General features: G+C 48.7%; 4 protein-coding genes across 4 annotated transcripts; 3 read left to right on the forward strand and 1 right to left on the reverse strand.

Annotated features, from left to right (window-relative positions):
* Window positions 1-3,067: 3,067 nt before the first annotated feature.
* On the forward strand, window positions 3,068-13,022 carry TMED6 (transmembrane p24 trafficking protein 6). The gene is made up of 4 exons (XM_010355414.2): window positions 3,068-3,970; window positions 5,871-5,997; window positions 8,165-8,313; window positions 11,374-13,022. Exons 1-4 carry the CDS (start codon window positions 3,758-3,760, stop codon window positions 11,605-11,607), a joined length of 723 nt encoding a protein of 240 aa, XP_010353716.1. The 5' UTR covers window positions 3,068-3,757; the 3' UTR covers window positions 11,608-13,022.
* NIP7 (nucleolar pre-rRNA processing protein NIP7) lies at window positions 11,906-15,394 on the reverse strand. The gene is made up of 5 exons (XM_010355411.2): window positions 15,180-15,394; window positions 14,974-15,060; window positions 14,734-14,872; window positions 13,727-13,867; window positions 11,906-13,512 (listed from the first exon to the last, which is right to left on the reverse strand). The coding sequence occupies exons 1-5, from the start codon at window positions 15,233-15,235 to the stop codon at window positions 13,393-13,395; spliced, it is 543 nt and encodes a 180-aa protein (XP_010353713.1). The 5' UTR covers window positions 15,236-15,394; the 3' UTR covers window positions 11,906-13,392.
* Window position 15,395: 1 nt separating this feature from the next.
* Window positions 15,396-25,897, forward strand: COG8 (component of oligomeric golgi complex 8). The gene is made up of 6 exons (XM_010355413.2): window positions 15,396-15,905; window positions 17,215-17,422; window positions 19,215-20,042; window positions 21,664-21,832; window positions 23,130-23,412; window positions 25,341-25,897. Exons 1-5 carry the CDS (start codon window positions 15,430-15,432, stop codon window positions 23,384-23,386), a joined length of 1,938 nt encoding a protein of 645 aa, XP_010353715.1. The 5' UTR covers window positions 15,396-15,429; the 3' UTR covers window positions 23,387-23,412; window positions 25,341-25,897.
* On the forward strand, window positions 23,533-25,897 carry PDF (peptide deformylase, mitochondrial). The gene is made up of 2 exons (XM_010355412.2): window positions 23,533-24,232; window positions 25,341-25,897. Exons 1-2 carry the CDS (start codon window positions 23,659-23,661, stop codon window positions 25,496-25,498), a joined length of 732 nt encoding a protein of 243 aa, XP_010353714.1. The 5' UTR covers window positions 23,533-23,658; the 3' UTR covers window positions 25,499-25,897.
* Window positions 25,898-27,762: the final 1,865 nt, after the last annotated feature.

The following is a 27,762-nucleotide window of genomic DNA, read 5'->3' on the forward strand; positions in this document are numbered from 1 at the left end:
GTAGCTGTTTAATTGCAGCACAGCATGTATTCACAGAAGGAGGTAGCAAAATGTTGAACAAACCTTGCTGAACTATTTTGATCAAGAAGCTGATGTCAGACTGTGTTGAATTTTTTAATCCTTGGAAGCTATGTCAAACAAATGATGTGGCAGTTTCCTCTTAACCTGTCAGTTTCCTCATATATCATTTCTGGGGACAAAAGAATTCCCCCTTTCTCACTTCTGAGTGAGTGAAAGGCAAAGTTTAAAAAGAAATGCTAAAGTTTTAAAATTCATCCATTAGGCCAGGCATGGTGGCTAATGCCTGTAATCCCAGCACTCTGGGAGGCCAAGGCAGGAGGATCACTTGAGGTCAGAAGTTCGAGACCAGCCTGGCCAACACAGTGAAACCCTATCTGTACTAAAAATACAAAAATTAGCTGCGTGTGGTGGTGGGCTCCTGTAATCCCAGCTATTCAGGAGGCAGGAGAATCGCTTGAACTCAGGAGATGGAGTTTGCAATGAGCCAAGATCTTGCCACTGCACTCCAGCCTGGGCAACAGAGTGAGACTCTATCTCAAAACAAAACAAAACTGGCTGGGAGCCGTGGCTCACCCCTTTAATCCCAGCACTTTGGGAGGCCAAGAAGGGTAGGATCACCTGAGGTCAGGAATTCAAGACCAGCCTGGCCAACATGGTGAAACCCTATCTCTACTAAAAATACAAAAACTTAGCCAGCCATGGTGGCGGGCCCCTATAATCCCAGCCTCTCTGGAGGCTGAGGCAGGAGAATTGCTTAAACCTGGGAGGTGGAGGTTGTGATGAGTCGAGATGACACCATTGCACTCCAGCCTGAGCAAAAAGAGCGAAACTCCTCAAAAAAAAAAAAAAATCTAAAGTTTAAAACTTTTAAAAATACAAAATTAGCCGGGAATGGGGGCAGGCGCCTGTAGTCCCAGCTACCCGGGAGGCTGAGGCAGGAGAATTGCTTGAACTCGGGAGGTGGAGGTTGCTGTGAGCCAAAATTGCACCACTGCACTCCAGCCTGGGCAATGGAGTGAGACTCTATCTCAAAAAAAATTAAAAAAAAAAATTCATCCATTAGTTACAAGTGGGAATCTTCATACAGCTTTATTACCTATTAACTGCATTTTGGGGTTTAGTACCTGTTGTTCTTCTATCAACCAACCCCAACTGAAACCACAGGGAGAAGTTGAGAACTTCCTTTTGGGCCAGCTGCCTTCTGCCTGCCGCTGGTTTGGTCTCCCTCTGAACCGGATTAGAATCCAGAAGCTTTTCTCCCCTTAACTCTCATGTGATTCAGTGGCACTCTCCAGGTAGAAGAGTGAAACTGATGCATTTAGGGAAACAAAAGATCCTAATCAGTGTTTCTTTTTTTTATTTTTATTTTTTGAAATGGAGTCTCACTCTGTCACCCAGGCTGGAGTGCAGTGGCACGATCTCGGCTCACTGCAAGCTCTGCCTCCCGGGTTCACACCATTCTCCTGGCTCAGCCTCCCAAGTAGCTGGGACTACAGGCGCCCGCCACCACACCTGGCTAATTTTTTGTACTTTTCATGGAGACGGGTTTCACCGTGTTAGCCAGGATGGTCTCGATCTCCTGACCTCGTGATCCGCCCGCCTTGGCCTCCCAGAGTGCTGGGATTACAGGCGTGAGCCACCGTGCCCGGCATCAGTGTTTCTTAAACTTGAGAATGCCTATGTTCGTTAATATTTTTTCACATAATTCAGTGTTGTTTTTATTATAGTTACTGAAATGTGTACAAAGATAAAACTATGCTTATAGCTTCTGTAGAACTATGAAACTGACTATGAACTGACGATTGTTTCGCCGAAACCAAGTCACTGCTTATGACGTGACCAGTGCTAGGACTGTGATGGTGGTGCAACTTGGGTGGGGGGTGCCTGTGCCAACGTGTGCTGATAGAAGTTCCCAGACTCTTCTACCTGTCACTTGAGGGAGACTGCCACAGAGGCACTGTGCTCCCAGAGTGCTGTGATGTCGTCTGGCCTTTGCTAGAACTGAACCACAAATATAGAGTCTGTTTTCTGCTTAATTAGCTTGTGACACTTTGAGTCAATGCAAATAATTGCTGGAAGGTGTTGATGCTATTTTGTTTTTTGTTTTTTAAGATTATGACCAAGGCTAGGCGCAGTGGCTCACACCTGTAATCCTAGCACTTCGGGAGGCCAAGGCATGGGGATCACTTGAGCCCAGGAGTTTGAGACCAACCTAGGCAACATGGCAAAACCTCATCTCTACAAACAATACAAAAAACAGCCAAATGTGGTGGTGCACTCCTGTGGGTCCAGCTACTCAGGAGACTGAGGTGGGAGGATCGTTTGAGCTCAAGAGGGTGAGGCTGCACTGTCTGTGCCACTACACTCCAGCCTGGAAGACAGAGTGATGCCATCTCAAGGAAGCAAAAAATATAGATTATGACTAAAAAATGTTTAGGCAGTGTCAGAACTCAGAGACTGACAGCTTGAGAATGAGAAACACTGTCCTGCTTGGTGGTTAAGAGCATGAGCCCCCACCGGGGACCCAGCTCTGCCAGGTGTGCTTGTGGGATGGTGAGCCATCACTGGAATCTCTGAATGTCTGTGTCCTCATCTCTAATGCCAGAGCTCACAACATCTCCCTTGTAGGGCTATTGTGAGAATAAAATAAGATGCAGGTAAGTCTTAGCTCAGTGCCTGCCATGAAGGAGGTGGGTGTTGAAATCATGAATAAAGAATGAAAAAGAATAAAGATTAAGGATGTGAATAATACACTTGTCTTTAAGTGGGTTCTGGATAGCCTTTTCCCCCCATGGGTGCTGAAGAAGACCTGAATACGAGAAAGATCAAGGCCGAGCGCGGTGGCTCACGCCTGTAATCCCAGCACTCTGGGAGGCCGAGGCGGGCAGATTACTTGGGAGTTCGAGACCAGCCTGGCCAACATGGTAAAACCCCGTCTCTACTAAAAATTCAAAAATTAGCCAGGCATGGTGGCAGGCACCTGTAATTCCAGCTACTCCGGAGGCTGAGGCAGGAGAATTGCTTGAACCTGGGAGGTGGAGGTTGTAGCGAGTAGAGATCGTACCACTGCACTCCAGCCTGGGTGACAAAGCTACACTCTGTCTCAGAAAAAAAAAAGGAAAGATTGAGGCTTTGGATAATATAATCATCTTTCAGTGGGTTTGGATAGCTTTCAGTGACTGTTAGGTGGAAGGCATCAGGACGAGCACTGTCAGTGGAGGGGTCTGAGCACCATCCTGGGACTGCATTCATCCACTTACATCTTTGCACACACATGCTGTGATTTGCTCTGAGCTGCAGCACTGGGCAGAGAGAAGTGTTGCCCCATGTGTTTATAGGAGCAATTCGATGTAAGAGAAGAGTCTCCCCAGCCAACTTTTTGTCAGTGTATTCAGAAAGTTGTAAACTTACCCAGTATTATATCCCCAAGAAGCAGGAACTAAAAAATGACAGCCCTAAGGAAGGGTGGAAAGACCTCTTCTGAGGTGGTAGACCTATGTAGTACCCATGAAGTAGGTTTGGTAAGCCACTGAGTTTTTGGGGTGAAAGCAAAACTTCCTCCTGCGAGCCAAACATAGGAGTATCATGGCAGTTCTATTATGAATATCTATGTGTGGCCCTGAAATGGGCCTAAATGTGACTTGCAGAGTTAATCATTAGCCCAGCGGTTGTCTGAACGACTTGATTCCCCTGGGCTGTGAGCAGTTCACCTGCAGAGGAGGCTCCAGAAAGCAGCATGTCCCCCTTGCTCTTTGGGGCTGGGCTGGTCGTTCTGAATCTAGTGACGTCTGCCAGGAGCCAGAAGACAGAACCTCTAAGTGGCTCTGGGGACCAGCCACTCTTCCGTGGAGCTGATCGATATGACTTTGCCATCATGATCCCTCCAGGAGGCACGGAATGCTTTTGGCAATTTGCCCACCAGACTGGATACTTCTATTTCAGTTACGAGGTATGTGGGTGACTGGCCATAGTGGGGGCTTTTTTTTTTTTTCTCCTTTACTCATAAAGTGGGTCAGGTTTTAGGCCAAAACAAGGTCTGGTTGTCTTTATTATGCTGTGATTCCCCACCTGTTAATGAAATGGGCCTGCAGTTAGAGGGAAACTCCAGCTGGGTGAATAATCATCAACAGGAGCTAAAACATATGGTTTGGCTTCTCACATCAGGGGCCATGCTCAAAGCCATGGGGCAGACGGGGTGCCTCTCCCTGAAGAGATAATCATTACATGTACTCGGATTTGGGGATGAGAGGAGAGAGAATACACTTTTAATATATTAAAACAAAATGGATAATAGTGCTTTGGAGACTGATCCAGAAATTTCAAAGAAAGCTGCTTCAGTTTATGGGGGTGGGGGAGTAAAGGCTTTGCTGCCTTTAGGAGCAATTCTGGCAAATCAGAGATTCACTAGCTCAAGTTTTCTGTATTCAGCCAGTTAATCCTATTTTTTTTTAAGGACGGTAAGTGTTTTCAAGTTACCTATTCAAAGGTCAAGTACTTTTATCCATACTATGGTCTTATACCATGCTGTCCCAGGATGGTGAACTCAATATGAAAGTTAGAGGCTGTTCATTTCCTTTGTTCTTTATCTTAGAAATCTGTTAACTTTCTAATTTTTGTTTACACAGTAATAGACTCTGTTGATCTTACTCCATTTCACTGTAACAACATTTATTTTAAATAAACTTATCAGAGATTTTCTTACCTCTGAATTTCTATTAGAACAGCAGCCACTACTAAGCTCACTGTGGCCTGGGCTAATCAAGATCTAGCTTGGGAGCGAGTGTCCATGGAGTGCTTGCTGTAGGTGTGCACTGCCAAGCAGCAAATGCCCAAATCTGGGACATCATCAGGGAGCTCAACCACCAAGCAAGTTCATTCAAGAACTCTACAGCCAGGCCGGGTGTGGTGGCTCACACCTGTCATCTCAGCACTTTGGGAAGCTGAGGCAGGCGGATCACCTGAGGTCAGGAGTTCGAGACCGCCCTGGCCAATATGGTAAAACCCCATCTCTATTAAAAATACAAAAATTAGCCGGGCTTGGTGGCATGTGCCTGTAATCCCACCTACTTGGGTGGCTGAGGCGGGAGAATCGCTTGAACCCAGGAGATGGGGGTTGCGGTGAGCCGAGATTGCGCCACTGCACTCTAGCCTGGGTGACAGGGCAAGACTCTGTCTCGAGAAATGAAAATAGGAAATTCTACAGCCAGAATTGTACATTTTTTTTTTTTTAAGACAGAGTGTTGCTCTGTTGCTCAGGCTGGAGTGCAGTGGCATGATCTCCACTCACCGCAACTCCCGCCTCCCAGGTTCAAGCAATTCGCCTGCCGCAGCCTTCAACGTAGCTGGGATTACAGGCACACGCCACCATGCCCGGCTAATTTTTGTATTTTTTAAGTAAAGACAGGGTTTCACCATGTTAGCCAGGCTGGTCTCAAACTCCTGACCTTGTGATCTGCCTGCCTCGGCCTCCCAAAGTGCTGGGATTACAGGCTTGAGCCACTGCGCTCGGCCCAGAATCATACATTTTAACCGATCCACACCAACTGTGTGGTCCGAGCAAGACATGTCTTCTTCACACGGGTGCTGTTGGCATTCTGGACAGTTCTTTGTCCTGCTGTACTGTTTCTTACATTGCAGACGTTCAGCTATGCTGTGCCTCCTCCCCTCAACCCCATCACTGTGACACCTCAGAATCCTCCAATCAGTTCCAAACCCCAGCAGCAGGTTGGGCAGTCCCACCCCAGACAGAGACCACTGTGCTGATGACTGTGGGATGTCAGTCTTACCGCTCAGCTGGCTTCCTGGTGATGTAGCAGGGGTTCTGCTACCTACTTAATGTGTCTTGGCAGGTTCAGCGGACAATGGGGATGTCACATGACCGGCATGTTGCTGCCACGGCACATAACCCACAGGGATTTCTCATAGACACCTCCCAGGATGTTCGGGGCCAGATTAACTTCTCTACCCAAGAGACAGGTCTGTTTTCATTACCATGGCTATTATAATCATCATAGGGTTCTATGAAATTAGAGAAGTAATGAGGAAGTATACAAAGATGTTTAAACAGTAGGAAAAAAATTCAGCCTTTAACACCAAAAACCAGTGTTCCTGGAGACTGCTGACCTCCAAGGATGCCAAGTGGCAGTCCACTGACAATTTGGGGACAGCACTCCAGATGAGCATTCTAACTCTAGAGTTCAGCAGCTCAATTTTATCTCATTATCTCCAGTTGATCAGATTCTGGGAAAGTGACCAAAAAACAGAGATCCATTTATAATACAAATTCCAATTAACAAATGTATTACAGGAAAGTATTTCTTTCCAGTCATCAGAATATTTGAGTCAGTTACTAAAAGCAGATTCAGAACAAAAGAAAATGCATGATATCCATGTGAGATATCCACACTCCACAACAAAGCACTCCTCCAGCCAGGTCAAGCCTGTCCCACTTTGGACAGCACCAGTGTCTTAACTGCCCTCTTTACTAGCCAGCTGCACTAAAAAAGACATTTTCTCAGGCCGGGCGCGGTGGCTCAAGCCTGTAATCCCAGCACTTTGGGAGGCCGAGACGGGCGGATCATGAGGTCAGGAGATCGAGACCATCCTGGCATACGGTGAAACCCCGTCTCTACTAAAAACAAAAAACTAGCCGGGCGACGAGGCGGGCGCCTGTAGTCCCAGCTACTCGGGAGGCTGAGACAGGAGAATGGCGTGAACCCGGGAGGCGGAGCTTGCAGTGAGCTGAGAGCCGGCCACTGCACTCCAGCCTGGGCGGCAGAGCAAGACTCCGTCTCAAACAAACAAACAAACAAAAAGACATTTTCTCAACAGGGGCATCAGACAGTCCTTCACTATAAAGCACAGGATAGGCCGGGCGCGGTGGCTCAAGCCTGTAATCCCAGCACTTTGGGAGGCCGAGACGGGCGGATCACGAGGTCAGGAGATCGAGACCATCCTGGCTGACACGGTGAAACCCCGTCTCTACTAAAAAAGATACAAAAAACTAGCCAGGCGACGTGGCGGGCGCCTGTAGTCCCGGCTACTCGGGAGGCTGAGGCAGGAGAATGGCGTGAACCCGGGAGGCGGAGCTTGCAGTGAGCTGAGATCCGGCCACAGTACTCCAGCCCCGGCGACAGAGCGAGACTCCGCCTCAAGGAAAAAAAAAAAAAAAGCACAGCATATGTATCAATGTTAAAAGATCTTGAACAGGCTGGGCGTGGTGGCTCACACCTGTAATCCCAGCACTTTGGGAGGCCAAGGCGGGCAGATCACCTGAGGTCAGGAGTTCGCGACCAGCCTGCTCAATATGGTGAAACCCCGTCTCTACTAAAAACACAAAAATTAGCTGGGCATGATGGCACTGCCACCTGTAATCCCAGCTACCCAGGAGGCTGAGGCAAGAGAATCGCTTGAACTGGGGAGGCAGAGGCTGCAGTGGCCCGAGAGCGCACCATTGCACTCCAGCCTGGGCGACAGAGAGACTCTTGTCTCAAAAAAAAAAAAAAAAAAAAAAAATCTTGAACATCTTTGGCCCCTACATGCCAGTACTGCCTTCCAATCATTTTGACTTTCAAACACTGTCACACCTTTCTAATCCCACCCCACTGCATCTTCCACCGGTCCTCTCCATCCCCTGCACACACAAAGAGAAGCAACACCAGCCCCAACAGATATCCCACACCATGAGTCAATGCACAGACTGCCTTGGAGGCAATCACTCCAGGAGAGCTGCTTTCATGCACTATGCATCCATTTTTTTTTTCCTTCCCTAATTTCAAGATGGTGTCCCTAGCTCTAATGGTGTAAAAGGACCAGGCAAACACCCATGCTCTTAACTCAATCTGTTGAGCAGGAGTTCCTTAATACGAGATGTGGGAATTACATGTTGGAAAAGAGAAAATGTTGTTTGCCACTATCCAGTATGGAAAGGACTAGTTACTAAAATTTGGCCAAACAATAAGTAATATTTAGTACGAGTTTAACATAAGGTCCATGTCTTCCGTGTCAAAAATGGGATCTTTGTACTTTCTAAGTAAAAAGAAGGTGCTGTAGAATTCCAAAACTAGAGGACAGATACCTCCAGAGAATCCTTAACAAAGGGGAGGAGACCAAAGACTTGGTAATGATCTAAGAATTCCTACAGGTTTTTATCAGCTTTGTCTAAATAATCAGCATAATCACTTCGGTTCTGTGCAAGTGTACCTCAACTTTGGAGTCTTCTATGAGGGGCCTGAGACTGATCACAAACAGAAGGAAAGAAAACAACTGAACGATACTCTGGATGCAATAGAGGTAAGGAAGTGTTTTGTGTAAGAGAAACATCTGTGGAAACTGATTTTAACTTCAGAGGGAAGATGACTTTATTTAGGTAGAAACCAAACAGGCAAGGGGATGTGAATCTTTTAATAAACTATGACTTGACTGGGCGTGATGGCTCACGCCTATAATCCCAGCACTTTGGGAGGCCGAGGCGGGTGGATCACCTGAGGTCAGGAATTTGAAACCAGCCTGGCCAACATGATGAAACCCTGTCTCTACTAAAAATACAAAAATTAGCCGGGCATGTTGGTGTGCACCCGTAATCCCAGATACTCAGAAGGTTGAGGCGGGAGAATCGTTTAAACCCCAGAAGGCAGAGGTTGCAGTGAGCCGAGATCGCGCCACTGCACTCCAGCCTCGGACAGAGCAAGAGTCTGTCTCAAAATAAAATAAAATACATTATGACTTGAAGCTCTTGAAATTCCACCTTCGTTTTATACCAAGGGTTGGCAAACTATGTATGGCTCACAGGCCAAATCTGGCCCACTGCCTGTTTTTCTTTAAATTGAGATATAATTTATACACCATACACCATCTTAAAGTGTATGTCCGTGGTTTTTTAGTATATTCACAAGGCTGTGCAACTATCAGCATCTAATCCGGAAGTTTATCACCCACCCTCCCCCAAAAATCCCACTACCCATTAGTCATTCTCCATTCTATTACCCCAGGCCTGCCTATCACTGTTCTACTGTCTCTATAGATTTGCCTATTCTGTACTTAATTTTTGAGGCAGCGTCTTACTCTTGTTGTCCAGGCTGCAGCGTGCAGTGGCTTGATCACAGCTCACTGCAGCCTCCATCTCCTGCGCTCAAGCAATCCTCCCACCTCAGCTTGCCAGTGCTGAGATTACTCAGCATTTTGAGCTACTGTGTCGAGATCAATCAACAATTTAAGCCACTGCGGCTGGCCTCTATATGCTTTATTTAAATGGAATCACACAGTACATGGGGTTTTGTGACTGGCTTATTTTTATTACCATTTTTTGAGATGGAGTTTCGCTCTTGTTGTCTAGGCTGGAGTGCAGTGGCGCAATCTCAGCTTGCTGCAACCTCTGCCTCCAGGGTCCAAGTGATTCTCCTGCCTCAACCTCCTGAGTAGGTGGCATTACAGCCGCGTGCCACCACGCCCGGCTAATTTTTGTATTTTTAGTAGAGACGGGGTTTCACCATGTTGGTCAGGCTGGTCTTGAACTCCTGACCTTGTGATCCGCCCAGCTCAGCCTCCCAAAGTGCTGGGAATACAGGCGCGAGCCACTGCGCCCTGCCTGAATTGTCTTTTTATTGTTGAATTTTATTTATATATTCTGGATACAAATCCCTTCTAAGATAAGTGAGTTGCAGGTATTTTCTCCCATTCTGGCAATGTCTTTTCACTTTTTCTTTTTTGAGTCTCGCTCTGTCGCCCAGGCTGGAGTGCAGTGGCGTGATCTTGGCTCACTGCAAGCTCCGCCTCCCAGGTTCAAGCGATTCTCCTGCCTCGACCTCCTGAGTAGCTGGGACTACAGGTGTGTGCCACAATGCCCAGCTAATTTTTGTATTTTTATTTATGTATGTATTTATGTATTTATTTATTGAGACATAGTCTTGCTTTGTCACCCAGGCTAGAGTGCAGTGGCACAATTTTGGCTCACTGCAACCTCCATCTCCCGGGTTCAAGTGATTCTCATGCCTCAGTCTCCCAAGTAGTTGGGATTATAGGCGGGCACCACCACGCCTGGCTAATTTTTGTATTTTTAGTAGAGATGGGGGTCTCACCATGTTGGCCAGGCTGGCCTTGAACTCCTGACTTCACATGATTGCCCAACTTGGCCTCCCAAAGTGCTAAGATTACAGGAATGAGCCACTGCGCCCAGCTATTCTTCACTTTCTTTTCTTTTTTATTTTTTTGAGACAGAGTCTCGCTCTGTCGGCCAGGCTGGAGTGCAGTGGCACGATCTCGGCTCACTGCAACCTCTGAGCTCTGCCTCCCGAGCTCAAACAATTCTCCTGCCTCAGCCTCCTGAGTAGCTGGAATTACAGGCATGTGCCACCATACCCGGCTAATTTTTGTATTTATAGTAGAGACGGGTCTCACCACGTTGGCCAGGCTGATCTCAAACTCCTGACCTCAGGTAACCCACCCACCTCGGCCTCCCAAAGTTTTGGGATTACAGGCGTGAGCCACTGCACATGGCCCACTTTTCACTTTCTTAGTCTCTCCTAAATGCACAAAAACTCACTTCCTGTTTTTGTAAGTGGAAGTTTTCTTGAAACACAGCCATGCTCATTTGACAATTACATATTGTCTGTGGCTGCTTTTGTACTACAGTGGCAGAGTTCAGCAGTCACAAGGGCCTGCAAAGCCAAAAATATTTACCATCTGGCCTTAAAGTCCACAGGCTCTTGTCTTCTACTATATACAGAGAATATAAAACATCACCTGAAATGGTAACGATGTGCTGAGTACATCTAAATCTAGAGGTCCTCTGGAAGAACTCCCTAGTTTGAGAACTGAAGTTTTCCATTATTTAAAAACAAAACAAAAGAAAAGGCCGGGGCAGCGGCTCATGTCTGTAACCCCAACACTTTGGGAGGCCAGTGTGGGTGGATCTCTTGAGCCCAGGAGTTCGAGATGAGCCTGGGCAACATGGCAAAACCCTGTCTCTACAAAACAAAACAAAAAAAAATACAAAAACTAGTCAGATGTGGTGGCATGTGCCTGTAGTCCCAGCTACTAGGGAGGCTGAGGTGGGAAGATCACTTCAGCGCAGAAGGTTGAGGCTGCAATGAGCTGTGACTGCGCCACTGTACTCCCGCCTAGGCAAACATGTGAGACCCTGTCTCGAAAAACAAAAACAAAAATTGTAAACTCATATCCAGATCATATTTCATACATAGCAAACACAACATTTGTCAACAACTATAATAGTATTGTACATCTTAAAATTGTATGGGTCAATTATTTGACTTCCAGGTAGGTTAGTGCTGGTGAGCACCCAGGTGAGGCTAGATGGGGGTTTGGAAGAATCCCCCTTAAAATTTTCTCTTACAGGACAGCACACAAAAGGTGCAGAACAATATCTTTCACATGTGGCGATACTACAACTTTGCCCGGATGAGGAAAATGGCTGACTTTTTCCTTACCCATTCAAACTATAACTACGTGAACTGGTGGTCGACAGCCCAGAGCCTCGTTATTATTCTTTCTGGAATCCTGCAACTGTATTTCTTGAAGCGTCTCTTCAATGTTCCAACAACTACAGACACAAAGAAGCCAAGATGCTAAGCTAAGGTGACTATAGCACCCTGGCTCTTTTCTTCTGGGGCTTAGTCGAAATCAGCTTTGTAATGTTATGGGACAAAAATCAATTTATCTCATTAATGTTTTAGTCTGCTGTACACATCTAAAGCAAAATGGCAATAAAATAATAACAATGAAAAAGTTCTGAAGAAGTATTAAATGTATGCATCAAAATACTGTTCATCATATAGCAGTCCCTTAGCCTTCACTGAGTCTACTTAGAGGCTAACAGAAAACCTTAGAAGGAAGACGAGTTGAAAAAGGCCACAATCAAGTTTGCTTACATATAAAAGCAGGAGTCGGTAATGTTTTATTCTTAAAGACTTCACCTTTGGAACTTAAAATAAGCAGTATATTCATTAAAGAAATAGTTTAGTTTTGCAATACAGGAAGTTTTTAAATTTTTTGTCTATAAAATGTTACTAAAGAAACATTCTGACGATCTTAAAATAACTTTGGGAGGCACGGGGAAGGACAAAGGGACTTAATTTTTATGTCGTGGTCTTTGATCAGTGCTTTTAGTTCAATCCAGTCAAGTAAGTAAAGGTTCATAGAAAAAATTATGTTTTATAAAATCATAGTGATGAAAAAAACATTCCAGCTTAGGATCATCCCATCCAAGAAAAATACTGAGAAAACAGCTTGTAAAAAAGAAGGTAATATAATCAAATTATACTCATAAAACTCTACACTTAATAACAGGAATACATAATATATATAATATAAAAATAATTCTTACCATTTATTCCACACCTATCATTTCCCAGGCACTGTACACCATACTAGATGCTTTACAATCAGTCGGAGTCTCACTCCGTCGCCCAGGATGGAATGCGATGGCACCATCTCAGCTCACTGCAACCTCTGCTTCCCCGGTTCAAGCCATTCTCCTGCCTCAGCCTCCCAAGTAGCTAGGACCACAGCCACGTGCCACCACACCTGGCTAATTGTTTTTATAGTTAGTAGAAATGGGGTTTCACCATGTTGGCCAGGCTGGTCTCAAACTCCTGACCTCAAGTGATCCATCCGCCTTGGCCTCCCAAAGTGCTGGGATTACAGGCGTGAGCCACTGTGCCCAGCCTACAATCATGATTTCTAATTCCAAAAATCAGAATTTCTAATTCTCAGGTAGATGGCCAAAGCTATTTTTTAAGTTTTGTATCTTTTTAAACAGAAGAAAACAAACCTTATTAAAGCTGAATGACTCATTCAAGGCCATATAGCTGGTAGGTGGCAGTAGTGGGGTTTGAATACGTTTTTCTTTCATACCACACACCAATTACCGTATGGAAAAATAGCTGAATTGCTCTTACTGTTTTAGACAAATTTCATTTTTAAAACCCCACATATGGTTTATTATTCTGTTATGGAAATATCTATCTTGCATATTAAAAAAAAAAGACAATCCCTGTGTTCTTATCATAAGTTTAGAAAACAAAGTGTTATCACAGATAACAATAAGCTATTCTTGTTCCTACTTCCAATGATTTTGAACCTATTTCTCAGAACAAGAAGCCCTCTGATTCAAATATGAAACAGAGTATTCTATTTCATCACAAACACAAAGATCTGAAACCCCATTTTTGACCTATCTCTGTATATAATAAGAATCCAGCCTGCATTTGTCAATGATAGAGAGTACAGTAAATAAGAAGTCCCTGAAGAGGTCAGAGTGTTGACAAAATTCAACACGATGGTGGAGTCCACACAAACACAGGAAACAAAGCTCGGCCCTTCCATACAGCCGCCTGTCCTTGCAATGACTTCGTTTTAAGTCAACGTCTCTTCATGCCGCACATATTCCCCAACGTCTGCCTGATGAAATACCACAATCGCCATGGGGTCTACTTTTCTGCAGTCTTGTGTAGATTTTGCTGCCACCCCAAAACCCTGGGATTCAAAAGAAGAGACATTAACTCACTGAATTCTTTCAATGTACCTATATTGAGGGCTGGAAATAACAAAGATGGAAAAAATACAGTTCTGGTCTTTCTGGGATTCAAAAGGTGCTGAGAATTTATTCTCTCAATCACCCAAATTGAAAACATATCCTTCTTGAATAAAAGAGTACTTGAGTTCTGTAATAGCTGCCATCTCTACTCACCAAAGGGATGTCTGCCATGGAGTACACCACCACGCCCTGGTACTGAGAAGTATTTTCAGTGATTCGACCCAGACCAGATTTCAACACATGGTTCCCATACAGAAACGACTGCTCTGCACCAGGCTTTATCCACACTTTATACTATAAGAGAATTAAAATCCAAGAGACACAAAAACGTTACTATTTCTATCCATGCAGACAAACTAGCTGCTGGATCTGTGAATAATTTTCTGAAATAATTTTAAGGGAAACAGAAAGAGACTCATGTTTTCCTCGAACTGTCCATCTCCTCAACAGAAATGCAGGAAGTTGCCCGGCGCAGTGGCTCACATTTGTAATCCCAGCACTTTGGGAGGCCGAGGCAGGTGGATCACTTGAGGCCAGGAGTTCGAGACCGGCCTGGCCAACAGGGCGAAACACTGTGTCTACTAAAAACACACAAGAAAGTCAGCCAGGTGTGGTGGCACACACCTGTAACCCCAGCTACTCAGAAGGCTGAGGCACAAGAATCGCTGGAACCTGGAAGGCGGAGGCTGCAGTGAGATAGCACCACTGCACTCTAGCCTGGGCGACAGAGTGAAACTGTCAGGAAGAAAAAGAGAGAGAGAAATGAAAAGAAAAAGAGCAAGAAAGAAAAAGGAATTTAAAAAAATAAATGCAAAAAGTTATTTTCTCAACTCTACAGGGATCATCTTCCATGGCCAGGTTAACAGCTCTTTTTCTGGACCCCGGTGTCTTCACTGCTGCCACTAACTTGCTTTCTGATCTCTAGCTGGGTCTGCCTAGGCTCTTCTACTTTGCTGGAGAAAACTAACACTACGCAGCCCCACAGCACTCCTATCCCATAGCCCTGACCATGCCCAAGGTGCAAGACATCTGCACATCTCCATGTGCTGACACTCCTCCAAGCACACTATCAGGAACTCTGTGAGAAGAGAAGCTGCGGGACAATCTGCCTAATCCTTGACTTCATCGCCCGTGGCAGAACTGGAAACCACCCCACAAACCTTGGCATAAGGTGCAAGGTAATCCAGAGCTGTGATGTGCAACCGAAACTTGTGGGTTTTAGTGAATTTTCCAAAGCAGGTCCCCAGCGACACCAGCTTGTCCCCGGAGATATTAGCGGCCAGCTTCATAATCTTCTCACTGAAAGGGTAAAGAGGGAGCACGGTTGCGGATTAAGGAGGCTGGTGGGACCCAAGTCTCCCCTCCCCTGGGTCCATGCTGCCTGCCCGGTCCCGCCTCACCTCACATAGTACACCCGGTCGTTGTGCAGACGGAAACAGTAGGTGCCATCGGGCCGGTCCACCAGCAGCTGAAGATTCTCCCCGATACTAAGGGCAAAAAGAGGACTACAGACCGCGCCCGAACGGACCGGTCTAGTCATCGCGCCCCCACTCCACCCCTAGCCACCACACCCACACACTCCCGCCTCCGCCCCGCGCGCTCCTACTATTTCGCGATCTTCTCAAACATGACACGGGTCTCTTCTTCAGTCAAAGGCCGCATTTTCTCCGTGGGTTGGAACACCGGATCCTCGTGCCTCCGTAACGGAAAAGGAAGTCGGCCGCTCGCTGCGCCCCAGCAACCCCAAAGCCTTCCTCTCTAGCCCCGTACCAATAGTTCCTCTCGCTAGCGCCCAATAGTCTGGACGACCGCCGGGGAAAGCAAGCCGACCGGATGAGAAAAGATAGAGACCGGAAATGGTCGTGTTTCTTCCTGTCCTAAATTCGGAGTCAGCGCCCCCGGTGGTCTGGCGGGGAAGTGACGTTGTTGCTGGGAAGATGGCTACCGCGGCAACTGCCACATCGTCAGCCACGGCCTCGGCCACGGCCACGGCCACGGCAGCGGCTCTCGGCGAGGTGGAGGATGAAGGGCTCCTGGCGTCGCTGTTCCGGGACCGATTCCCCGAGGCCCAGTGGCGCGAGCGGCCCGATGTGGGCCGCTACCTCCGGGAGTTGAGCGGCTCGGGGCTGGAGCGGCTGCGGCGCGAGCCCGAGCGCCTGGCGGAGGAGCGGGCGCAGCTGCTGCAGCAGACGCGCGACTTGGCCTTCGCCAACTACAAGACCTTCATCCGCGGCGCCGAGTGCACCGAGCGCATCCACCGCCTCTTTGGCGACGTGGAGGCGTCGCTCGGCCGCCTGCTGGACCGCTTGCCCAGCTTCCAGCAGAGCTGCAGGTGCGACGCGCCTGGCGCTAAAGGGGCTTTTAAGTGTAAAAGCTGACATTTACGATGGTAGAAATAACTAACACTTATAAAGCGTTTACCACCTTCCAGGCTCTCTGCTGAGCGCCTTATTAATCCATTTAAACCTCACAGCAGCCTTCGAGGTAGGTACTGTTATTCCCTTTTTTTTTTTTCTTTTTTGAGACGGAGTCTCGCCCTGTCGCCAGGCTGGAGTGCAGTGGCGAGATCTCGGCTCGCTGCAACCTACCTCCGCCTCCCGGGTTCAAGCGATTCCCCTGCCTCAGCCTCCTGAGTAGCAGGGACCACAGGCGCGCGCCACCACGCCCAGCTAATTTTTTTTGTATTTTTAGTAGAGACGGGGTTTCAGCATGTTGGCCAGGATGGTCTCCATCTTTTGACCTCGTGATCTGCCCGCTCGGCCTCCCAAAGCGCTGGGATTACAGGTGTGAGCCGCCGCACCCAGCCCTGTTATTTCCATTTTACATATGAGCAAGTCAAGAGAGAGATTAGTGATGTCTAAGGACACAGCTAGGAGGTTGCGAATTCAGAACTGATGACCCAGGAGCCTATCCCTCCCTCGAAGGGCTGTTGTGGACACTAAAGGAAAAGGATTCATGCAAAACTCTTATTATCGGGTCTTGACATAGTTAACATTATAGGTGTGAGCTGAATATATGTGTACATTTATATACTTACTTTATACGAAAGCGTGGACCGTTTCACTTTTTTTTTTGAGACGGAGTCTTGCTCTGTCACCAGGCTGGAGTGCAGTGGCGCCATCTCTGTTCACTGCAACCTCCACCTCCTGGGTTCAAGTGATTCTCCTGCCTCAGCTTCCCGAGTAGCTGGGACTACAGGCACGCGCCACCACGCCTGGCTAATTTTTTGTATTTTTAGTAGAGATGGGGTTTCACTTGAACCCCTGGCCTCAAGTCATCCACCTGTCTCGGCCTCCCAAAGTGCTGGGATTACAGGCATGAGCCACTGTGCCCGGCCCTATATACTGTTTTACCAATGAGGAAATAGGTTCAGAGAGGCCAAGTACCTTGCCACAGCCAGCAAGTGGCATATCTGGATTTCTGTCTGTTAGATTTATTAATTGTATGTTTTTGGACAAGTTGCTTACCCTCTCTGGGATTAAAAATTTCCTCAATTGTAATAATGCTTACCTTATAGGTGGGGTGTGAGGAATAAATCAGATAGATCATCCAGCCCAAAGTTCATAGCAGGTGCTTGGTAACTGTAGCTAAGGTTTGGGTACAGAGCAGTGAAGGACCAACATTCTCCTGATTATTACTAGGAACTTTGTGAAGGAAGCCGAGGAGATCAGCTCCAACCGTCGGATGAATAGCCTGACCCTAAACCGGCACACAGAAATTTTGGAAATACTGGAGATTCCTCAGCTCATGGATACCTGTGTCCGGAACAGTTATTATGAAGAGGCCCTGGAGCTTGCAGCCTATGTACGCCGACTGGAGAGGAAATACTCTTCCATCCCTGTCATCCAGGTAGCCAACTTGCCCAGAGAGGACTCAAAGTAATGTTCTTATAATCATTTATTTTGTGGTCAGGACTGAAGCTTTAGGTAGAAACCCTTGCATGTTTCACATCAGTTTCTGAAAACATTCATTTATTCAAAATACGTATTAATCACGTGCCAAGCACTGCTCTATATGCTGGGGATACAGTGTGAATAAAGTGGTCCTGGCTCTCATGCAGCTTACGTGCTAATGGGAAGTCTGATAATTGACAAAGAAATAAATGACATCATTTCAGATATTGGTGTCTGATTAAAAAAAAATGGGTAATGGGGTAGAGGGAGTCTAGGGTAGGTTTCTTTTTTTTTTTTTTTTTTTTTTTTTTTTTTTTTTTTGAGACGGAGTCTCGCTCTGCCGCCCAGACTGGAGTGCAGTGGCCGGCTCTCAGCTCACTGCAAGCTCCGCCTCCCGGGTTCACGCCATTCTCCTGTCTCAGCCTCCCGAGTAGCTGGGACTACAGGCGCCCGCCTCGTCGCCCGGCTAGTTTTTTGTATTTTTTAGTAGAGACGGGGTTTCACCATGTTAGCCAGGATGGTCTCGATCTCCTGACCTCGTGATCCGCCCGTCTCGGCCTCCCAAAGTGCTGGGATTACAGGCTTGAGCCACCGTGCCCGGCCTAGGGTAGGTTTCTTTAGGTAGGGTGATCAAGAAAGACTCTTCTGGGGAAGTAACACTTAAGCTGAGACCTAAGCGAGAAGAAAGAGCCAGCCCACAAAGATCTGAGGAGAGAGCAAACCAGAAAGTGCAAAGAACAAGTGGAGAGGGCTGAAGTGGGCAGAAATTGAGGTATTTAAGGGATACAGAGGCAGCCAGAGTTAATGGATTGTAGCAGTGGGAGAGCATTAGGAAGCAGGTGAAGATGGAGAACCAGGTAAGGCCACCGGTGTAAGTCCCAGTGAGTGGTTAGAATTTTCTCAATTGCAGTGGGAAGTCACTGGAGGGTTTTAAGCTTTTTTTTTTTTTTTTTTTTTTTGAGACAGAGTCGCTCTGTCGCCCAGGCTGGAGTGCAGTGGCGTGACCTCGGCTCGCTGTAACCAACCTTTATCTCCCGGGTTCAGGTGATTCTCCTGCCTCTGCCTTCCGAGTAACTGGGATTACAGGCCTGCGCCACCACACCCACCTACTTTTTGTATTTTTATTTTATTTTATTTTATTTTTTTTTGAGACGGAGTCTCACTCTGTCGCCCAGGCTGGAGTGCAGTGGCCGGATCTCGGCTCACTGCAAGCTCCCCCTCCCCGGGTTTACGCCATTCTCCTGCCTTAGCCTCCCGAGTAGCTGGGACTACAGGCGCCCGTCACCTCGCCCAGCTAGTTTTTTTGTATTTTTTTAGTAGAGACAGGGTTTCACCATGTTAGCCAGGATGGTCTCGATCTCCTAACCTCGTGATCCGCCCGCCTCGGCCTCCCAAAGTGCTGGGATTACAGGCTTGAGCCACCGCCCCCGGCCTTACTTTTTGTATTTTTAGTAGAGACGGGGTTTCACCATGTTGGCCAGGCTGGTCTCAAACTCCTGACCTCAAGTAATCTGCCTGCCCACGGTGCTGGAATTACAGGTGTGAGCCACCGCACCTGGCCAGGTTTTAAGCTTTTTAAGCAAGAGAGTTAACCTGATGTTTGTTGGTGAACCTACAGGCATCAGCTTTAGGAAATTACTTCATATTTCAGGAAAGCCATGGGAATGTTGGTCCGCAGTCTTCAGGGTTAGGGGAATGGGTTCTAGAGAGCATCCTTCCCAGCGCAGTGTGACTCTATGTATTGTCAGGGCATTGTGAACGAAGTGCGCCAGTCCATGCAGCTGATGCTGAGCCAGCTGATCCAGCAACTGAGGACCAACATCCAGCTCCCCGCCTGCCTCCGTGTCATTGGCTACCTGCGACGCATGGATGTCTTCACTGAGGCTGAGTTGAGGGTGAAGTTTCTTCAGGCCCGAGATGCTTGGCTCCGGTCCATCCTGACTGCCATTCCTAATGATGATCCCTATTTCCATATCACAAAAACCATCGAGGCCTGCCGTGTCCATCTCTTTGATATCATCACCCAGTACCGTGCCATCTTCTCAGATGAGGACCCACTGCTGCCCCCTGCCGTGGGTGAGCACACCGTGAATGAGAGTGCCATCTTCCATGGCTGGGTGCTACAGAAAGTCTCACAGTTCCTGCAGGTGCTGGAGACCGACCTTTACCGGGGCATAGGCGGCCGCCTGGACTCTCTGCTGGGCCAGTGCATGTACTTTGGGCTGTCCTTCAGCCGGGTGGGAGCTGATTTCCGCGGTCAGTTGGCTCCTGTTTTCCAGCGGGTGGCCATCAGCACTTTCCAGAAAGCAATTCAGGAAACAGTGGAGAAATTCCAGGAAGAAATGAACTCCTACACACTCATCTCAGCTCCAGCCATCCTGGGCACCAGTAACATGCCTACTGTTGTGCCAGCCACCCAGCCAGGGACGCTGCAGCCACCCATGGTGCTCCTAGATTTCCCACCCCTCGCCTGCTTCCTCAACAATATTCTGGTCGCCTTCAATGATCTGCGCCTCTGCTGCCCTGTGGCCCTGGCGCAGGATGTGACTGGGGCCTTGGAAGATGCCCTTGCCAAGGTGAGCACATTCTGTTGGTTTTTGGCTACCCTGGGCCTTCTCTGGTAATGGGTGGCCAGATTTTTGTAATAAACCCGTCTATTTGACAGTGGTGTCTGCTGACATGGAGAGGTTTAGTGTGGTTTTGGAGGTTCTCCTGGTTGAAAAGCTCTGGCCAGTTGCCCTTCATGGGACCTGGGACAGTCCATGAAGTGACTTGCCTATAGTAACAATTCAGTAGCGCGCGTGTTGGCTTTCTAGTGCTGTGTAACAAATTCCTGGAAACTTAGCTTCCAGCGACACATTTATTCCCAGTTTTGGTGGGTCAGGAGTCCAGTCTCAGCACAACTGGGTCCTCTCTGCTCAGGGTCTTACAGGGTTGCCATCAAGGTGTTGCCTGGCCTATGGTCTCATCTGGAGGTTGGGGCTCCATTTCAGACTCATTCAAGTTGGCAGGGGTCAGTTCCTTGCAATTGCAGAACTGAAGCTTTAGCTCCTAGAGGCTGTCCACTCCATAGGCAGCTGACAGCATGGCTGTTTGCTTCCTCAGAGCCAGCAGGAGAGCTTCTCCCTTGCTTGAGTCTCTTCTTTTAGGTACCTCCTTTCAAAAGATTCATTTGATTAAGTCAGATGATTAGGGACTTTAATTACATCTGCAAAACCCTTCACCTTTAGCATATTTTTTTTTAAGTGTTTTATTTTATGGAGAGAGAGTGTCTCCCTATGTTGCCTAGGCTGGTCTCAAACTCCTGGACTCAAGTGATCCTCCTGCTTCAGCCCTTCAAAGTGTGGGATTACAGGTGTGAGTCACTTGAACCCAGGAAGTCCAGCACCAGAGTCTGTGTTCTTACCCTGTCGCTATGCCACGTCTGTAGTGTCAGCTAGGCTGCTCTGTTCGTTTTGAAACCTCTCTTTCCTAGCTGTTTTCTTATAGTTTTCCAGTGGTTCTAGCTTTCTGGAACCTCAGAGGCCTTAGTGGAAACCTCATATAGTTTTGCTTCATTTTCCTGGATCCAGCACAGTTCTGGTTGGTCCTCCATGGAAGTTAAGAACCATGTATTGGGCCAAGCGCAGTGGCTCACACCTGAAATGCCAACACTTTGGGAGGCTGAGGCAGGAGGATCTCTTGAAGCCAGGAGCTCTAGACCAGCCTGGGCAACAAGACCCTGTCTCTACAAAAAATTTTAAAACTTAGCCAGGCGTGATGGTGCATGCCTATAGCCCCAGCTACTTGGGAGGCTAAGGTGGGAGTATTCCTTGAGCCCAGGAGTTTGAAGCTACAGTGAGCTATGATGGTGCCACTGCACTCCAGCATAGGTGACAGAGCAAAATCCTGTCTCTGAAAAAAAAACAAAACCTAAACCATGTATTCTCTATAGTTTTATGACACTCCTCCACTGGAACTGGAAACTACACCCATAATGTAACAAGTTGGGTCTGAACTTCACATTAGTAAAGTGACACAATTGTGGAGAATGACTATAATTCTGAGTTTAAATGAGACAGTAAAATAATGTACTGTTAAATTACTTTGTTCAAGAAAACTTGAGGGGGGGTATACCTTTTTTTTGCCTAGTTTCACGCACTGCTGTCCCAGTGGTGATAGGCTGTTCCAGTGATTGATGGTGCCCTTGTCTCTTAGGTAACTAAAATAATCCTGGCCTTCCATCGCGCTGAAGAGACTGCCTTCAGCAGAGGGGAGCAAGAGCTCTTCGTCCAGTTCTGCACTGTCTTCCTGGAAGACCTTGTTCCGTATTTAAATCGCTGTCTCCAAGTCCTTTTTCCACCAGCTCAGATAGCACAGACTTTAGGTAAGAAAGAAAATTTTGTAAACTGCCTTACTGATGTGTAATTCACATACTAAATAATTCACCCATTTGTGTAAGTCAGTGTTTAGTAAATATGAATCCAATTTTAGAATATTTTCATCACTCCAAAAAGATCCTTCATGCACATTTGTAGTCATTCCTCAACAGCATCCTTAGCCCCTGGCAACCTACTTTCTGTTGCCATAGATTTGCTTTTTGTGGACATTTCATAAAAATGGAATCATACATTATATGGCTATATCTGGCTAAGTGGAAGAAGCCACTCACAAAAGAACCACATACGTATGATTCCATTTATGTGAAATGTCTAGAGAAAGGGTTTTTAAAGCTTTTTTTTTTTTTTTTTTTTGAGGTGGAGTCTTGCTCTGTTGCCACGCTGGAATGCAGTGCCACAGTCTTGGCTCACTGCAACCTCCACCTCCCGGGTTCAAGCAATTCTCCTGCCTCAGCCTCCCGAGTAGTTGAGACTATAGGCTCGCACCACCACGCCCAGCTAATTTTTGTATTTTAGTAGAAACGGAGGTTTCACCACGTTGGCCAGGATGGTCTTGATCTCTTGACTTGTGATCCGCCTGCCTCGGCCTCCCTGAGTGCTGGGATTACAGGTGTGAGCCATCGCGCCCGTCCTAAAGTCTTTTTTCCAATTCACTTTCACGTCCTTGTCCCCTTGTGATGGGAGAAGGGCTTGGTTGAGGCGCAGCTTCCCAAAGGGCAATGGGTCAGTGCATCACACCTGCAAAGCCTGGCTGCCCTCCGCTTTTCCCCTGGTGCTCTCTGAGGTCTGGATTCCTGCTGCAGGCGCCCAACAGTGCTGCTCCGTTACCTTCTGCTTCACAGTATAGCTTCCTGTTCCCTATGACAAAGGTGGTTTTTGCTGTATTGAAATATAGTAATTGATGACTGGGCGCAGTGGCTCATGCCTGTAATCCCAGCACTTTGGGAGGCTGAGGCGGATGGATCACCTGAGGTGGGGAGTTTGAGACCAGCCTGGCCAACATAGTAAAACCCCGTCTCTACTAAAAATACAAAAATTAGCCTGGCTTGGTGGCGGGCGCCTGTGATCCCAGCTACCACGGATGCTGAGGCATGAGACCTGCTTGAACCTGGGAGGCAGAGGTTGCAGTGAGCAGCGATCATGCCACTGCACTCCAGCCTGGGCGACGGAGCGAGACTGTCTCAAAAAAAAAATAGTAATTGCTTCTGTTTTTTCTCCTTAAATTTCTATATGGAATTTTATTAATAACGTTTTTCCATTTTGCTTTCCCCACGTCTGGGGCAGGCATTCCTCCCACTCAGCTCTCCAAGTACGGAAACCTCGGGCATGTGAACATCGGCGCCATTCAAGAGCCCCTCGCCTTTATCCTGCCAAAGAGAGAGACGCTCTTCACCCTGGATGACCAGGCGCTGGGGCCCGAGCTCACAGCTCCAGCACCAGAGCCTCCCTCCGAGGAGCCACGCCTGGACCCCGCGGGCCCAGCCTGCCCGGAGGGAGGGCGAGCGGAGGTGGAAGCGGAACCGCCCAGCGTGGGGCCCTAGCCGGCGTCCCCAGCCTCCAGAACGCGGTGCGTGCGGTGCCCGGCGCGGGGAGGGGGCACAAGGTTGCGTCGCCCTGCAAGGCCCAGGGCGGGCTCGGGAGGGAGGAAGACGCTCCCGGCAGGAGAGCGGAAGGGGGTGGTGCTCACTCCCGCTCTGGGCAGGAAGTGGGGGATCCAGCCGCTTCCTTGCTGTGCGCTGGCTGACGGCGCTTCCCGGCGTGCCCTGTGCTGCGGCCGGAAGGGGTGGGCCGGGTTACTGTTGCAGGGGCCGCCATGGCCCAGCTGTGGGGCACGCTGAATCTTGGGCAGCTGTGGGCGGCAGTTCCGTGGGCAGGGGCGGCAGCCGTCGGTGCTCGGGCCCGCAGCTCCACGGCCGCCCCGGACGGCGTCGAGGGCCCTGTGCTCCGGCGCTCCTACTGGCGTCACCTGAGGCGCCTGGTACTGGGTCCTTCCGAACCTCCGTTCCCCCACGTGTGCCAGGTCGGGGACCCGGTGCTGCGGGGCGTGGCGGCCCCGATAGATCGGGCGCAGCTGGGCGGGCCCGAGCTGCAGCGGCTCACGCAGCGGCTGGTCCAGGTGATGCGGCGGCGGCGCTGCGTGGGCCTAAGCGCGCCGCAGCTGGGAGTGCCGCGGCAGTTGCTGGCGCTGGAGCTCCCCGAGGCGCTGTGTCGGGAGTGCCCGCCGCGCCAGCGCGCGCTTCGACAGATGGAGCCCTTCCCCCTGCGCGTGTTCGTGAACCCCAGCCTGCGGGTGCTGGACAGCCGCCTAGTCACCTTCCCCGAGGGCTGCGAGAGCGTCGCCGGCTTCCTGGCTTGCGTGCCCCGCTTCCAGGCGGTGCAGATCTCAGGTGCGGGCGGCGGGGCCGGGGCGGCTGGAGCAGCGCGCGAGTCTTTTCCGGCCGACTCTGGCGAGAGCGCAGAAGTGGTCGCGGTTCATCTGCCATACCTCCCGCGGGAACGAAGTGGGACGCGGGAGCGTACAGGCCTCAGGACGGATAGCGCTTGTGGGGCAGAGCCCGCTCAGATAGGACGCAGGGGCGAGGAGGGGTCTCCTAATTCCTGACAGCCCGGCGTCTGCTTTCTGCTCCCTTGCTTTCTGAAGCCAACACTCTCTTCGGCCCCAGTTAGATCCACCACGGTGGAGTTGGAGAAGTGGGGATTGGCCCCCCAGCCTGACCCAGCCCAGAGGGCTAAGCCATTCCCCGCGTGGCACCACAGGATGTCTCGCAGAATGCGGGCTCTGCTGGGGTCGGGGTGATTGTTCCTGCAGAGCAAGCTCGTCGGTTCAAGAGAGTCAGAAAAACAGGGGTTGTCTTAAGCTGCAGAACGTCTGTTAGGAGTTGAGAGCCCAGCCGGGCGCGGTGGCTCAAGCCTGTAATCCCAGCACTTTGGGAGGCCGAGACGGGCGGATCACGAGGTCAGGAGATCGAGACCATCCTGGCTCACACGGTGAAACCCCGTCTCTACTAAAAATACAAAAAATTAGCCGGGCGAGGTGGCGGGCGCCTGTGGTCCAAGCTACTCGGGAGGCTGAGGCAGGAGAATGGCGTGAACCCAGGAGGCGGAGGTTGCAGTGAGTTGAGATCCGGCCACTGCACTCCAGCCTGGGCGACAGAGCGAAACTCCGTCTCAAAAAAAAAAAAAAAAAAAAAGAGAGCCCACAGATACCTCAGAAACGGGAGGTGTGTTCGGAAGGGTCGCACGGTAGGAAGATGATTTCTCATCTCAGCTCTACAGTGAGCTCCATAACCTAATTACCAGAGTTGGGAACCAGGTTGAACACTTGGTAATGGGCCGATGGGAGGCACGTTTTCCAGTTAGGAGAGGAGTTGCTGTCTACATTTGCCGTCTGCTGTTGCCTCTTGGCAATGGGAACAACCAGGGGCAGGGGTGAGGAGGTTGAGGATGATGCAGTTCAGCTGTTCCCACTCACCAGGGCTGTAACTTGCTTTGCAGGGCTGGACCCCAATGGAGAACAGGTGGTGTGGCAGGCGAGCGGGTGGGCAGCCCGCATCATCCAGCACGAGATGGACCACCTGCAGGGCTGCCTGTTTATTGACAAAATGGACAGCAGGACATTCACAAACGTCTGTTGGATGGAGGTGAATGACTAAAGCTTTGCTACTGGGGCTGAGGATTCCGGATACCAAGACGCACACACTTCCACTTTGAGCTGGGCACATCTTTCTTCGCATCAACTTGGATGGCTTGCTTATGACAGGAAACTGGGCTGCCGAGGCATGGCAGACTGAGCTGGAGGAAGATGTCAGAAATGTTTGCCCTGAAATCAGCTATGAACGGAATTTGTCTACAACTTGAGGAGAAAATCACCCCCAAAGGAGTGGATGTTTCCTGACGATTCTGTATGGAGGAAGGTGGGGTAACTGCATTCGTCTGCAGTAGACACGAGTTCCTCGGACCTGTATAATCTCCCAAAGCCAAGGTTTGGTAATAATGTAGCCCCTAAATATCTGAAAGCTGTCTTTAAAAATGCAGGTAAGCGTGTGACTGGCCATTTGTGCCGAGTTCTTATTTTTACAGAGGGCTTGTGGCCTTGGACGCCAGTTTGCTTATGGAAATGAAACAGGACAGAATCGTCCCTGCTCAAGGAAGTGTTTAATGACAGCACTAGTGTAAATGAGCGCCCACACCTTTTAACAGCCTTGGGCAGGATTTTGCTGCTGACATCTCTAGAGCAGCTGGTTCTTGGCTCATTCTTGGGTTAGAGGCCATGGATCAGGGCTGGGGGCAGGGGTGACAATTGAGAAGTGCAGTGAGCTTCCTGTTAAAAATTGGGACAGACACAGAAAGCAGGACTAGTACTTCCTGGTTATACACTTATTTTGTAAAAATGAATTAACATCACACCAACCAATGTGTAGGTTTAAGTGTGTGCCAGGCAGGGTGGCTCAAGCCTGTAATCCCAGCATTTTGGGAGGGCGGGGCGGGTGAATCACGAGGTCAGGAGTTCAAGAACAGCCTGGCCAAGATGGTGAAACCCTGTCTCTACTGAAAATACAGAAATTAGCCAGGCGTGGTGGCGAGCGCCTGTAATTCCAGCTACTGGTGAAGCCAAGGCAGAGAATTGCTTGAACCCAGGAGGCAGAGGTAGCAGTGAGCCAGGATCACGCCACTGCACTCCAGCCTGCGCGACAGAGCAAGACTCAAAGTACGATTCTGACTGTAGAGTTTTCTTTTTTTTTCTCTGTCTCAAAAAAAAAAAAAGCTTTGTTAAGAGGTGAAGGAACTCCAGTTTTACTTATTCTTTTATTTTGTTTTTTAAAGATAGAGACGGGGGTCTCACTGTGTTACCCAGGCTGGTCTCAAATTCCTGGTCTCAGGCAATCCTTCTGCCTTGGCCTCCCAAGGTGTGGGATCACAGTTGTGAGCCACAGTACCCAGCCAAAGTCCAGTTTTAGTTAAATTGTTTCACCTCATTTTTATGCCGAGTTTTGTAAAGTAGGTATTCTTGCTAAACAGAGTCCTCAAAATCAAACTATACAAGTAATAGGAGTCCAGTAAGCTTTTTAGAGAAAATGTGTTGTAAATGGCAGTTAAATGAACCCAGGAAAGACCCGTCCTCCCCTGTGGCTTTCTTTGAGGCCCCATGAGGCCAAGCAGAAGCAAACTGGCTCTAGGTGCAGCCTGACTTTGAAAAGGAATCCTGGCCGGGCTTGGTGGCTCATGCTGGTAATCCCAGTACTTTGGGAGGGCAAGGCGGGCAGATCACCTGAGGTCAGGAGTTCAAGACCAGCCTGACCAACATGGCAAAACCCTGTTTTTACTAAAAATACAGAAACTAGGTGGGTGTGGTGGTGGGCGCCTGTAATTCCAGCTACTTGGGAGGCTGAGGCAAGAGAATCGCTCGAACCCGTGAGGCAGAGGTTGCAGTGGGCTGAGATCTCGCCACTGTACTCCAGCCTGACGACAAAGGCTCCGTCTCAAAAAAAAAAAAAAAAAGGGGGAATACCAACCAGGTACTGGTGCAAGGTCAGAGACGCGGCCAGTGGGGAGATTGGTAGAAAGCTCATTGCTACTGAAAACATGGGTCTTTAGGAAAATTAGAATTCAGTGAGCCTCCTTTCATTTGGATGATGTTCAGAAGCTCTTGCAGGGGGCTATGGTCACATTTTGATGCTTATGGTCTGAGGTTAACGCCTTTGTGGTGGGCATTGGTAGCAATAAAATGCAAATTTTATTGCATTTCCAGTAAAATCTCTTCCACTTCAAGCAGGAAGCACTCAAAAAAAGCACATGTACACATCAATATTATGAGCTAATCAGAGTTTTAGAAATCACCTTCCACAGTGAAAGCCAGTGTAGGCAGAAGGTTTAGAACAGAATCCCCAGGTCGAGAAGTGAATTTCAGAGCATTTCA

This window comes from Rhinopithecus roxellana, chromosome 20, assembly GCF_007565055.1.
Source record: "Rhinopithecus roxellana isolate Shanxi Qingling chromosome 20, ASM756505v1, whole genome shotgun sequence".
NCBI classification, from domain to species: domain Eukaryota; kingdom Metazoa; phylum Chordata; class Mammalia; order Primates; family Cercopithecidae; genus Rhinopithecus; species Rhinopithecus roxellana.

Excerpts from the sequence above, each read along its gene's own strand:
- COG8 (XM_010355413.2), top strand. The coding sequence starts at position 15,430 with ATGGTCGTGTTTCTTCCTGTCCTAAATTCGGAGTCAGCGCCCCCGGTG. Across the intron at positions 15,906-17,214 it reads AGCTTCCAGCAGAGCTGCAG|GAACTTTGTGAAGGAAGCCG; the intron begins GTGCGACGCGCC and ends GATTATTACTAG. Across the intron at positions 21,833-23,129 it reads TCAGATAGCACAGACTTTAG|GCATTCCTCCCACTCAGCTC; the intron begins GTAAGAAAGAAA and ends CGTCTGGGGCAG.
- TMED6 (XM_010355414.2), top strand. The coding sequence starts at position 3,758 with ATGTCCCCCTTGCTCTTTGGGGCTGGGCTGGTCGTTCTGAATCTAGTG. Across the intron at positions 5,998-8,164 it reads CTTCTCTACCCAAGAGACAG|GTTTTTATCAGCTTTGTCTA; the intron begins GTCTGTTTTCAT and ends GAATTCCTACAG. Across the intron at positions 8,314-11,373 it reads ATACTCTGGATGCAATAGAG|GACAGCACACAAAAGGTGCA; the intron begins GTAAGGAAGTGT and ends TTTCTCTTACAG.
- NIP7 (XM_010355411.2), bottom strand. The coding sequence starts at position 15,235 with ATGCGGCCTTTGACTGAAGAAGAGACCCGTGTCATGTTTGAGAAGATC. Across the intron at positions 13,868-14,733 it reads ACCTTGCACCTTATGCCAAG|TATAAAGTGTGGATAAAGCC; the intron begins GTTTGTGGGGTG and ends ATTCTCTTATAG. Across the intron at positions 13,513-13,726 it reads CCATGGCAGACATCCCTTTG|GGTTTTGGGGTGGCAGCAAA; the intron begins GTGAGTAGAGAT and ends TTTGAATCCCAG.
- PDF (XM_010355412.2), top strand. The coding sequence starts at position 23,659 with ATGGCCCAGCTGTGGGGCACGCTGAATCTTGGGCAGCTGTGGGCGGCA. Across the intron at positions 24,233-25,340 it reads CCAGGCGGTGCAGATCTCAG|GGCTGGACCCCAATGGAGAA; the intron begins GTGCGGGCGGCG and ends CTTGCTTTGCAG.